Source organism: Mus caroli, unplaced genomic scaffold, assembly GCF_978045245.1.
Source record: "Mus caroli unplaced genomic scaffold, Mus_caroli_1 scaffold_2, whole genome shotgun sequence".
Classification (NCBI taxonomy): domain Eukaryota; kingdom Metazoa; phylum Chordata; class Mammalia; order Rodentia; family Muridae; genus Mus; species Mus caroli.
Genome location: NW_028227257.1, coordinates 50139026 through 50151366, shown reverse-complemented (window position 1 = coordinate 50151366; position 12341 = coordinate 50139026). Strand labels below are relative to the sequence as shown.

The following is a 12341-nucleotide window of genomic DNA, read 5'->3' as shown; positions in this document are numbered from 1 at the left end:
TTGACTTTCTCTCTCTCTCGTGGTGTGTGGAGCCCTTCTTTCCCCTAAGAAAGCCTCAGACTCCTTAGCAAGAGCCCCCAAGAGTTTCCCTTGGCATGCTCGGCTTTGAGCTGTAACCAGACAATGTTTTGCCCAGATCATTCTGGCCTTGAGCCTTTCCTTTTATAACCACAAATTGTCCTGTCACCACATGGAAGAGTGACCTCTCCTTTAGTAACAAGGACTTAGATGGCTTCCTCCTGGTGGGAAAGTGTCCTTTGGGGAAATCCCAGGATCCCTGACTTTTCCCTGGAGCCTTTTTTTCTGCTAATCATAGCAGCTACAGTTGAACCTGGTTCTGTGGGGACCCACTGAGGCAGTGAGCAGCTTTTATTTCAACCCCACACTTAATAGGCTGAGGGAAGGGTATTTGTTATGGTATCCACTTATCTAACTGAGCTATTTATCAGAGCTATTTCTAGGAACAAAAATGTCCCCTCTTTTAATATAGGACCCATTTACAGCTAAAGTGCTAAAGAAAAACTCCAGCCCCAACCCTAAGACCTCTTGTCTTCCTTCAAGGCCAGGGCAGAGGTCTCAGTGGTTCCAAGCTCTTACACACACAGTCAGAATGACTCAGCTGGCAGCTCTGCCTACTGTTGGTCACCATGGAGCCTTCTAAGTCTAGAATCTTCCATCCTGGCCAGTAAATTTTTTTTGTGTGTGTGCATTTGGTAAACTTTTTAATACTAGCAAGTTTGGCAGTACACTTAAAGGAATCAGATGGTTTAAAATAGTCTGATGTCAGTAGTACAGTGTGATCACTGACATACTAAGATGAAGTAAGGCTCTGTGTATAAAAACCCCTCCTTGTGCTGTTGCCATAGACTCACTCACTGCCCTGTGGAGTGTTCTGACACAGTTGAGGAAAAGCTGATGTTTCTAGAGTGTGCTGTTCTTACTGAGTCTTCTTGCTCAGGTGTCCATTGGGCCTGGCAGCTGTGCTTTCTTTAAAAATGTATTTCTGAGGGAGTAAGATAGCTGTGGATACAGCTTCAGACGATGGGACATGGAGCCCATATCTCTCAATGGTGTTGTGCCCTTGAAGGAGGGTTGCAGGTTCTACTTGAAGACTTTGGAGCCAAGGAAAGGCTCTGGCATGTTGAGTTGAGGCTGCCTCACTGTTTTTCACTGACTGGATTCCCTGCATCTTAGCCACACAGATTGTGCTGTTTACCCGTGCCTACCTGCAAAGCTGTGACCAGTTCTCTTGGTGTTCATGGCTGCCTCTGGTTAGTTTTTGCCTGCATAAATCAGGCTCCTGTCTTTGATTATTCATTGTGCCATGGGCACTTCTCAGAATCTGAGTAGGGAGATGGTCTACAGGAAAACTGCACATGACATATGTACTGTGAGAGTTTAAGGCCTTTGAGGGATTTGAGAACTTATGCTCCATTCCTGAGATTAGAAGAGCCTTGGAATAAATAACCTTCCATCTTATGAAGTTCTTCACTGAGCACCTGGGGCTGGGGTGGGGGAGGGGAATGAAGTCTCTAGAGGAAGAAGCAGTGGCACTGGAAGCCAGGCCTCTTGTCTTCCTGTCATGTAGAGATGTCTGTCTTTCCTGTTGCTTTTGAATAGGCCAGCACGTGGGAATCTGTGCCCAAGACTTATTTGTGTTTCAGCCCAGGTGGTATTCTGCTTTTCCGAAAAGCTGTCAGGCCAGATGACTGGGCAAAGTAGGTGGATGGGATGTAGAATATGGGAGCAAGGCTCCCTGGCTACTAGTGGATACTGCTTGTTTCCTTTGAGAGCTGCTATCGGTCCACAGCACCCCCTGACACTGACTTAGGAATGCGGAGTCTGAGTCTTTCTACTCCCTCCAGAACTACACTCCTACCTCCTGAGCTGCTTGCCAGCCAAGGAGAGTAAAGCCATTTAAGAAAAGTAATTCCTATTTATGTATTTGCCATTTTACAGATCGATCTTTGCCAGATTCTAATTCTGCTCTTGACATGAATTATGTACTTTACCTGACTTAGACCCAGGGGACATGATCTGCAGCCAGCCCCATCAGTCAGCCTTGCCACGGTTAGCCTTCAGGAGCTCTCTCCACAGGAATGTAGCATCCGCTTTTCCTTGCAGGGTGGGGGTCTCATGCTGAGAAGCTGGGAAGAAAAGGAGACAGGAGCCTCTCTCTCTAACCTGTCTGTCAGAAGAGTCCATGCTTTCCATATGCTGCATTTACCTGTCCTGCTGTGATGGTGTGAGAGAGCCCAGGGATGTGTAGCTTGGTGCCAGAACAGCACAGGCCTCATGCCCCTTGCTAGATGTCAGCAAAGAGAAATAGCCCAGTTTTCATGGGTGTGAATACACTTCCCTCGATACACTGGCTGCTCAGAAGCTTGGTATGAGTACTTTGCACTGAGATAGGAACTTAGTCAAAGGCAGAAGATTTTATAACAATGTTTTTTCCCTTAAGATGCTGTCCTTTTAAACATTTCTGAGAAGTTTGTAAATTATATATTGCTATATATACTAATTTGACAATTTCTATCAGGTAATAGGTAGTCTGGCTCCAAAGCCTCGGATGCCTCCTGTGAAGCCTGTGCCTTTCCTTCATGGAGTCTGGGAAGGAGAAAGTTGTATTTGACCTGCCATGTTTCTAAGCACATTTCATAAGATAATATAGTATATTAATAAACTAGGGGCCAGAGAAGGGAGGGATCCAGTTTTTCAAACTGGTTCTACTTATTACAGTTATTTAAAGAAATGACACTTAGACATACATGACGAGAGGCTGTCATGGGGAAGGCGGGAGGTCGACACTGTCCCGTCTCTCGTCACATCTTTCTGTTCCTTGTTCACCTGCTCTTCTAGTTTCTGTACTCTAAGATGCTGATGGCTTTAATAGGAATGATTTGTTTCCCCAGCTCACTGAGTAGAGCAAACTACTGCTTGGCTGGCAGGGGAGCTAGCTGCTGGAGTTCCTGTGGCTGTCACTCCTTTCTGCCTTGTACCCTGGGCATATGACAAGTGCCTAAGACAGGTGCCTAACCCACAAGCTCTTTGCTGAGCTCTCTCTATAAAATGTAAGGATTAAATGTGTTTTAAGCAATAACACTTGGCTTTGGGTCTGAAAGAATGCAGGTTATGTAATAAAAGTAAGGCTTTGGAAAGAGACGCGCCTCTGTATAAACTGCTGACTCAGCCCTTCTCCTAGCTCATCCTCTTTTAAGGCCAGGATGACACTACCTCCTACCTCAGAGTTGCTGGAGGATGCAAATTTAAATTGAAAAGCTTTGCAGGAGGGTTGAAAGTCACCTCATTGGGTTACCTATCAAGTTGCAAGTGCTCAATCAGATGTGTTATAGACCTGGGCCTGGTGGCACACACCTTTAATCCCAGCACTCGAGAGGCAGAGGCAGGCGGATTTCTGAGTTCGAGGCCAGCCTGGTCTACAAAGTGAGTTCCAGGACAGCCAGGGCTACACAGAGACACCCTGTCTCAAAAAACCAAACAAACAAAAAAAATAAAGATGTGGTATAGAGAAATTGAGTTGTACCGAGGAAACTTAGTCAAAGATGTGAAGTAACAGAGGTAAGACTTTATAGAAAACCTGATAGATCACCTTCTATCCCAAGCCGAATCTAATGTAAGCTGTTAGGCTTCACCAGTGTTGAAGCACACAGTGGGTTTCTAGTGGGAAGGCTGCGGAGTTCTGGTTAAGTTAGACCTACTAGTCTCACTTTTGTGATGTGTGCCAGTTGCTGCTTCTCTCTGCACCTTTGCTTTGGGAAAAGTGGTCAAGCTCATCTTGACATGAATTGTGGGATGTAGTTACAAACTGTAAAGTCCATTACAGAGGGCTACCATTTGTCATTATGCTTATTTAGCAGATATGGCTTTGACTTTCAGGAGGGCTCTAGCCAGGAGTCTCACTGACAGCAACAAGGAAAACCCTGGTCACCAGGGGAGCCAAGGATGGCATGTGGTACTATGATAGGAGCTAAGCAAGGGCCCACACGCTGGGACCTGCACTGCTCATCAGCTAACAAGGATTCAGGGCTGCTTTGACTCTAAGCACATGGCCTTTACTGTTCTGTTGAGGTGGTAAAATGTGCTTCTGCACCGTCCTGTCAGCATGCTGTGGTGTGTGTGCTTCCTGGGCAAGGTGCACCTGTCTGTCTTCTGTTTCACCGACTGACCTACTAAACACATAGACAACAGCAACAGGCAAAAGTTACAGAAGCTGGCATAGCTGCCAAGGCATCAGGGAGTATGAGTTTTTGCCCAAGTTTGTCAACTTGGGAAGAAATCCCCAAGTGGATTTTTGGGGGAATCTTTTAATCCCTGATGCTAGTAGGGGAGCAGATGCATTCATGAAAGAGTAGGCCTCAGAAATAAGAGCTTTCTTTCTAGACTGCATGCTCTTTACATACAGACTTTGGGTCTAGTTAATTTTGTGCATGCTGATTTTATTGTTTGTTTATTTATTTTGGTTTTTTGAGATAGGTTTTTCTGTATAGCCCTGGCTGTCCTGGAACTCACTATGTAGACCAGGCTGGCCTTGAACTCAGAAATCCGCCTGCCTCTGCCTCCCAAGTGCTGGGATTAAAGGCGTGCATCACCACGCTCAGCTTTATTGTTTACTTTTGAAAAACAAAAAAAAAAAAATTGTTTATTATTTTCTCATATTCTGACTGTTATCCCCTGTGATTCTCCCAGGTTCTCTCCATCTCTACATACCAAACTACTCCTGTTGTCTTTTTCGCCTTAGAAAGCAAACAGGCGAATTAAAACAAACAAAACCCCATTAATTTTTAAAAATTATTTACTTATTATATATATAAGTACACTGTAGCTGTCTTCAGACACAGCAGAAGAGGGCATCAGATCCCATTACAGATGGTTGTAAACCACCATGTGGTTGCTGGGAATTGAACTCAGGAGCTTTGGAAGAGCAGTCAGTGCTCTTAACCACTGAGCCATCTCTCCAGCCCCCAATAATTAATTAAACAAAACAAAACCCAAAACAGGAGAAACACATACATACAGACAGAGACATACACAAAGCTCATTTTAAAAAAAAAAAAAACAAAAACAAAATTGGAAGCCATAATATGCAAGCAAATGATCAGTAAGGTTAAAAAAAAATGCCTAAACAAAGCAACATGAGACAAGAAAAAACAAGCAAACAACAACAAAACACTCAAATACCTTTGAGTTTGTTTTATATTGGCAATTTACTGCTGGGCGTAGGGGTGGGGTGTCTTTCAGTATAGTTACTCTGTTGCAGAAAACTAGGTTTGCTTTTTGCAAGCTGTTGTCAATTGAAGATAGCCTCTTGGTTATTGATGAAGCTGTCTGGTTTTCTCTCAGTGCTGGGACCCTTTCAAGTGTGGACCTGTCATGGTAACACAGTCCTGTTGTGTCTAGGAGGCCTTGTTACCTTGGTGCCATCCATCTGCTCTGACATCTCTCATTCTTTGTACATTGTCCAGATTTGAATCTCTTTATTGGTTCCCGTCTACTCCAGGAGAAGGCTTTTCTGGTGAGGCTGAGCAAAACACTGATCTATGGCATAGCAGAGAGTTGTTAGGAGTCATGTCATTGCTGCATTTCTTTTGTTTGTTTGTTTGTTTTTGTTTTTGAGACAGGGTTTGTCTGTGTAGACGTGGCTGACCTCGAACTCAGAAATCCGCCTGCTTTTGCCTCCTGAGTGCTGGGATTAAAGGCATGCACCACTATTGCTGCATTTCTTTAGCAGAACAATAGTATTTGGTTTTCCTCTAGGCCCATGGTCTGCCTATCTAGTCCCAGGTTCTTGGCCACCAGAGAAGTGTCAGGCTTGGGTTCCATCTCATGGACTGGACCTTTAGTCCATGTGGTTATTCCCACAGTGTACGTTCAATTGTCACACAAGTGTATTAAGCAAGCAGGTTACCATTGTAGATCACAGGGTTTGTAGCTGGCTTGTGCTTCCCTTTCTGCTTTGGTAGCATGCTTAGTATCATGAAAACTTGTCTGTTTTTCATGTTTAGGGGTGAAGGTTCTAGTTAGGCAGGCCCAGCTTGACTTGTGTTCACAGAGATATGTAAGTGTTATTTTCAGCAATAGGCCTTCCCATCAGTTTGTAGAAAGCAACCAATATCCTTGGCAATACCCTGGGTTGTTGGTGGCTTTCCCTGACCCTGCAGACAGTAGGCTTGATGTGTCTAGAGAACAAAGAAGCCGCTGAAGGGTGGCAAGTGTGCAGGAAAGGACCTGTGTAGGTCAGTCGTCTAGGGAGAAAGTAAACCGTTTGAAAACTTCAGAACATTGCTACGCTGATGACCTGCTGTAAGACAAAGCTATACTTAGCTATGTTCTTAAATGGCTTAGAATATGGGGCTGACCCAAGGCTAATCTCTATAGGCTTTTGTGTGCTAGGTTTCCTTGAAGGGCAGCTTCTTGTTTTATTCCTGAGGCCTCACATCAGAGCACTTCCCAAATAACAGCCAGTGCTCATGGGACCAGGATCAGGCATTCTTCTAAGTAGAGTGTGTGTGTGTGTGTGTGTGTGTGTGTGTGTGCACAGTTATATGTAATGATGTTTCAGGTAATAGCAGACAGTACACAATGGTGGTCCAATAAGTATACTCTGATATTCAGACAGCTCTACATTTATTGTATCATTAAGCTATGCACAGCTTAGTTTATGTGATTTGTAAAATCTCTTGTGACATAGGTTATAAGACTAAAGAACAAAGGGCTTGAATTTGTACAGTCAGCAGGCAGAACGTAATAAGACACAGTTTTGTCTCCAGAACACTTTCTGAGCTATAACCCCAATAGATGATGCTGTGGGCAGAGTGGGACCTATCACTTGGTTCTGAGAAACCTTGCTCTGGGTCTACCTGACCAAGGGGTGGGTGGGTGGGAAGAGGAGGATGATGTAATGTGGTCTCTTTAAAACTTGTTGCTTAACATAGTGTATGTAGGTTCTCGATGCTGAACACTATTAGCAAAATCTTACAGGGGCTGCTTTGAGGCTGTAACAGCAGTTATTGATTAGAGTGGAGAACCAAGACCATCAGGGTCGTCTGGGAGAATGGCCTGTCTGGAATGGGTCCTGTGGGGTACAGGGAAGCTGGAGTTAGGAAAAAGGTATAGGATTTGGGATCAGCTTGGTAGCTAGAGCCAACATACCTTAGGTTCCCCCTTCCAGGTCTTCCCTTAGTCACAGAGCCTTGGAGACACCAGTTTCCTTACCTGAGAAGGTAGGTAGAAGCTCAGCTTACTTCATGAAAGTATTTAGAAAACAGTGTACACTGCTTTGGGCTCAGTTTGGTTTGGGTGTTGGCTCTATCCCTTCACCCACTGATCCAATGTCCATTCCTTGCCTGCCTTCTGTTTTCCAGGTCGATCCTTCGGGACCCACAGTTTCATCGTGTCTCGGACAGGATGGCAGAGGGTACAGGTGGTGGTGATCTCCTGACAGCTGGACCTCCCACAATGTGAAGCTCATGCTTGGGCTGCCCACTCTACCCTTCTCTTTCTCCTTCAGTAGAATAATAATTGTTTTTCTAACATTAAACCATCAAGACTTCTGAAGAGCAGAAGGCTACACTCTGGACAGGCACCTTTTTATTGTTTTTGTTTTGTTTTTTTAAGAACATTGAATGTGGACAAAGCTTATGCATATAGTCACTGTTAATCTGTTAATTTCTTAAGTTAGGAAGCAGTTTTGGTTTTCTCTTTCACGTTCTGTTTTCTTTCTTACACACATCTCAGTTCTGCTTTAGCACCCCACTTCCCACAGAATTCTGTCTCCCCAGAGTTTGGTATTTCTCCTGGAAAGGGATGCGAACAAAGAGCTAAGGAAGCAGCCTCTGAGTTGCCTCCCCCAGATGTGGGAGCTGCTGGACTCCTTGGAAGGGCTGGTCCTGGCCAGCCCTCAAGCCTCAGACAGGATCAGAGATGAAGAACCTCTCAGAAGAGGAACACCAGGGGTTGGCCCGAGGGACTCTAGAAAGAAGACCTAAACCATGGGTTTGGTTCTCGTTAAGTTCTTGAGAGTCCCAGGCCACACCAGTACTCACTGTAGTGGGCATTGCTTCCCTCTTTTGCCCTTTCCAACTGGGATCCCTGAGGAAAGAAGCCAAGAGTGGTCATCCCATCACTTGGGGATTAAGAGACTCCATCCCCACTCCTTGCAGAAGCCTATCTTCTACCAGGACTGTTGTGCCAACCCCCTGTCAAACTTGGTCTTCCTTGGCCTCTTGTCACTACTATGAGGCCAGTACCTTTCACCCTCTCCTCCTGGATTGTCTTCTCTGTGTGCTACAAGTCCAGCCTGTCACAGACACTACCTAGGTCTCAAGATCCAGTTTTGATCCTTGCAGAGTACCCTTAACTGGCTGTTGACATCATTTCCTCACAGTGAAAGGTGTGCCCTGTATACCAGGATCCCTAGTGTCACCACTGGGTGACACTGTCAAGCGCCATCTCTCTTACCCCCAGGGACTTCATGTTAGGTGATCAACCTCCATGTCACTGTTGTCTGATGAGCAGAGAAAGGACCTGCCTTGAAGAGGGAGGTCTGAGGCAGATGGGAGTGTCCAGGTGGCTAATAGAGGCCATGTAGCAGCTAGCCATATAAAGCACCGCGACCTATATCCCGAGACGGCTGCACAACCTCCTTGCAGTGTTCTGACAGCCTCCTGAGGGAAGATCTCCCTCCAGCTGCCTCATGGACCCACCATTCTCTCTGGTGTTGCCCTCTACTTAGATGCACCTTTGGTTGCTCCAAAACGTTTCCAGACTTTTCACCTTGTTCTGGCCTTGTGGGATGGGATCTCTGGACAAGGAAAGAAGGGATCTGTGTTCATTCTTGTTTATACTTCCTAAACTAACACAGGGTGGATAGAGAAATAAGAGGTCAGGGGCAGCTTTCCCTCAAGCAGGGGTCCCTTGTTCCTGCAGCGTGGAGAAAGGCCAGCACAGCTGACCCTGACAGCTGGCCCTGCTTAGTTAGCAGCTCTGTCCACGTTTCTCTTTCCAGCCTTCTCGTAGGCAACTCAGCACCAAAGTTTCTTTCTCCTCTTGGCCAGAGGTCAGCTGCTGCTCCTGTGGGTACATGACTGCAGGTGAGAGCCCTACCTTGTGCTGCACTGTGATAGCATCTCGTCTCCTTGAGTGACTTTATAAGCAGCCTCCTGAGCCTAATCAGAGTGGCCCCTGGGAGAGTGGGAACAGCGGTGTCCCCTAAGTGCAAGATACATTCCATTTCTGTTCTGCTGCCCTCCCTCCCCTTGGGTGCTGCAATCTCTTTGTGCCTGAGCAGATGGGAAAAGCAGTCTCTGAGCTCAGGACCCCAACTCTTCCTGCTCTAGTCCTGCTCTGGGTTCCTGATAAAGGTTCACTATCTGTCTACCTTATTTTTTTCTTTCCCATCTCTAACCAGGCCTGGGTTATAGTGCTTTCCCACTGTACGTACTTTTCTTGGTGTCAGTGTAGCCTCTGCAGGTTGCAGGTTGGTAGCCTAGTGAGGGGTAGCCTGCTTCCCTGTACCTTCTCTTCCATGACTCCCAGCTGCTTCTGGCCTGGAGATTGCACCTCTTTCTCTGGCTCCAGTGAGAGCCAGGTCTTGAGCCCCAAGTGCCTCCCCCTGCTGTTTTCATTCTTCCTCCCTGTAATCCCTGCTTACCTATCACCTGCCAGCTAGCTGCAGGCTGGCCCCAGGACATGCTTGCTGTGCTGTGGCTGGTGGGTCAGGACCCCTGTGGGCTCTGCAGTCTTCTCAGAGTCCAGCTCCCTGTCTCTTTTGGAGATGGACATCCTTTTCCTCTGTTACTTCCCTCTTCTGCCTCTGTCTGGGGTGCAGACTTGCCAGTAGAAGCTCTGGGGCATCTGATCTCGGGTGCCTCCAGGTTTGTTAAATCTGTTCACATTCTAGAAGTTTGCAGAACTCTTAACCTTTGTCCTTTTGGGGGTGGTGGTGAGGATTGCCTGTTGGGAGACTAGCCTGGCCTCAGTTCTCAGTTCTGAGCGCAGGATAGATCATAGTGCCTTACTTATTCCATTGTCTTCCCCTGTCCAGACTCAGCCAGAAGCAGGTGGCTGTCTTCTGGCTCATTTTGTCACTTATACTCACAGTCTCCCACCTGTATATAGCCACAGGGGAAGGAAACCTGAGCCCCCAGCCACCTCCTGTGGGCTATAGCCAGACACACACCCCTCTCGCCTGCCTCCGTGGCCCTCACAGCAGCTTTAGACCAGGACCAAATGCTGCTGCCCACATATGCACACTGCCTTTGTTCCTCCCTGTTCTTAGCTCTAGCCAGGATGACACTGACTGCACCATCCAAACTGGCACCAGCTAACCCCCTCTGGTCACTGGAGACCAAGGTTCGGGCTCTAGCCTCACCTAGCTTAGGGGCACTGGGGCAGGGAGTAAGAACTCCAGTCCCACCTTGTAGGGTTTGCCCTTTGGCTGCCTGAGGGATGTTTTAATGTTTACTTAAAGAAAATACCCTGTTTACAGCTGGAGGAGAAACGCGCTCACACTAGGTGAAGGTCTGACTCTGGATAGGGCCTGGTCTCCTTTGTGGCACTGCCAGTAGTAACTGCAGTGGTGGTGAAGGCGGAGAAGCCCGGAGGGAGCAGAGGCTCTTGACTCACTCCTCTTCCTAACCCTGTGGTGCTGAGACCACTCCCTGTTTTCCTCATAGCCTTCTTGCCCCACGGTGTCATTTTCTTCCTCCAAGATTCTCAGCTCTAACATATCACTATTTTAGAAAACCAGTGTTTTGCAGCAATAAAGTTATATTGTTTTGTGTGAATCTTATTCCAAGAAAAGGAAAAGAGCATTGTGGGAATCTGTTGATGCTATTAGCTGTTTACTGTTTGAGAAGATAGCTCGGAGGGATGGATGATATGGCTTTTAACCTTTAAGTTTCTTGAAGAGTGGGAAGAGCAAGAGTTTGACTGCTGTCCTCCCAGGAGGGACTGTACGGCCCTCGCCTTACTCTGATGTGCCCCTTCCTGCCCTGCCCACCAGGAGCTCTTCCAGCTCTCTTCCTCCCACCCCATCTGGGGGCACTGGGGGGCTCAACTCTAGGCGGGTCTTTGGGTTACCCCTCCCCGTGACTGGATCTCTCTCCCTATCAGACAGCTGCTGGGAGCCCACCTCCGAATTGGCTGAGATTGCTGCTTTGGCCCTCCAGGCCAGCAGACTCTGGAGGCTGAGGCTTCTGCCTTCTCTGATTCCGAGCTCGTGCACACAGGTCAGCACAGGCCCGACTTTGAGGGAAAGGAGCCTTGTCTGGACACATGCAAGGAAGGAGAACGCAGTAGGTACTGGCATCTTGGCTGATGTCAGTATCCACAGCCATTACTGAGGGCCAAGTCTGCTGCCATTCATTGTTTCATTGCCTAGGGCCCCTAGTATTGGGGAGAGTACCAGAACAAGTGGGCCTTTTTTTTTTTTTTTTTTTTAATCCAGATGAGATCATAGGAAGAAGGAAACCTATTTAGGGGATCCCCCCCCCCCCGCCCCACAACACTTTTACCCCAAGGGCTCCTTGCCGTCAAAACTGGAGGATATTTCAGTTACTCTTAATGCTCATGTGGGTCAAACTTGGTTTTGAGGGAGGTTTAAAGCCAGGCACAAGGTTAGTTTCAAATACTAGTTAATCCAATTTTTTTCCTTTTTTTTTTTTTTTTTTTTTTGCACAGAAGCTGGTAATATAGGACCTATGTGTGAACAACTTTATATGAATATTTTTTGTACTTGGCTTACTTGGGTTGTTATGATAACATATTTAAGTTCCTTGAACACTGTGGATTCCCCCTAATGTGTATGAATGACTGAAACGTTGTAAATTAAGGGACGTTTGTGTGAATAAAGTTATTTGATGGGGTCAAAAAGCCATACACTATTTGAAAATGAGTGTTTTGTGATTTTTACTGCCACCATATTATGATTGGGATTAAGAGTCAGAGCCTGATCCCTGGCATCTCTGACGACTTGGACTAGCTGACCTGCCCTCAACAGACCAATTAAAGTAATAATGAGAAGCTGGCCAGCTGGGACAATAACAGCCTTAATGCGCCTCTGTCTTTCCATGTGATGAGGAAGTACCAGAGCTACCTTCAGAGCAAGTAAAGATCCCATGCTGGGCCAGGTCTCGGCCAGGTCCTCTTCCTGAAGAATCACCTTTGGGATTCTAGGAGTCTGGTAAGCTGAGCTCTGACTTTCTTGGCACTACTGTGCAGCACTTGTTGAAGCTCTCCTGTCTAGTAAAAATTAATGGTTGGCATACCTCACGCACACACCCCACCACCACAACACAGCATTTTGGACCTTACCCAAGGAG

The 12341-nt window shown here is 46.7% G+C and overlaps 1 protein-coding gene across 2 annotated transcripts in view; it reads left to right on the top strand.

Moving 5' to 3' along the window:
- Stk35 (serine/threonine kinase 35) overlaps positions 1-11911 on the top strand; it is a 31214-nt gene extending 19303 nt beyond the window's left edge. For both annotated transcript variants that reach the window (XM_021149590.3, XM_021149597.3), the window contains one exon: positions 7383-11911. Coding sequence is in view for 1 of the 2 variants with exons in the window: in XM_021149597.3 (XP_021005256.2) it covers positions 7383-7459 (77 nt within the window). In the remaining variant the exon portion in view is untranslated. The remainder of the gene's footprint in view (positions 1-7382) is intronic.
- Positions 11912-12341: the final 430 nt, after the last annotated feature.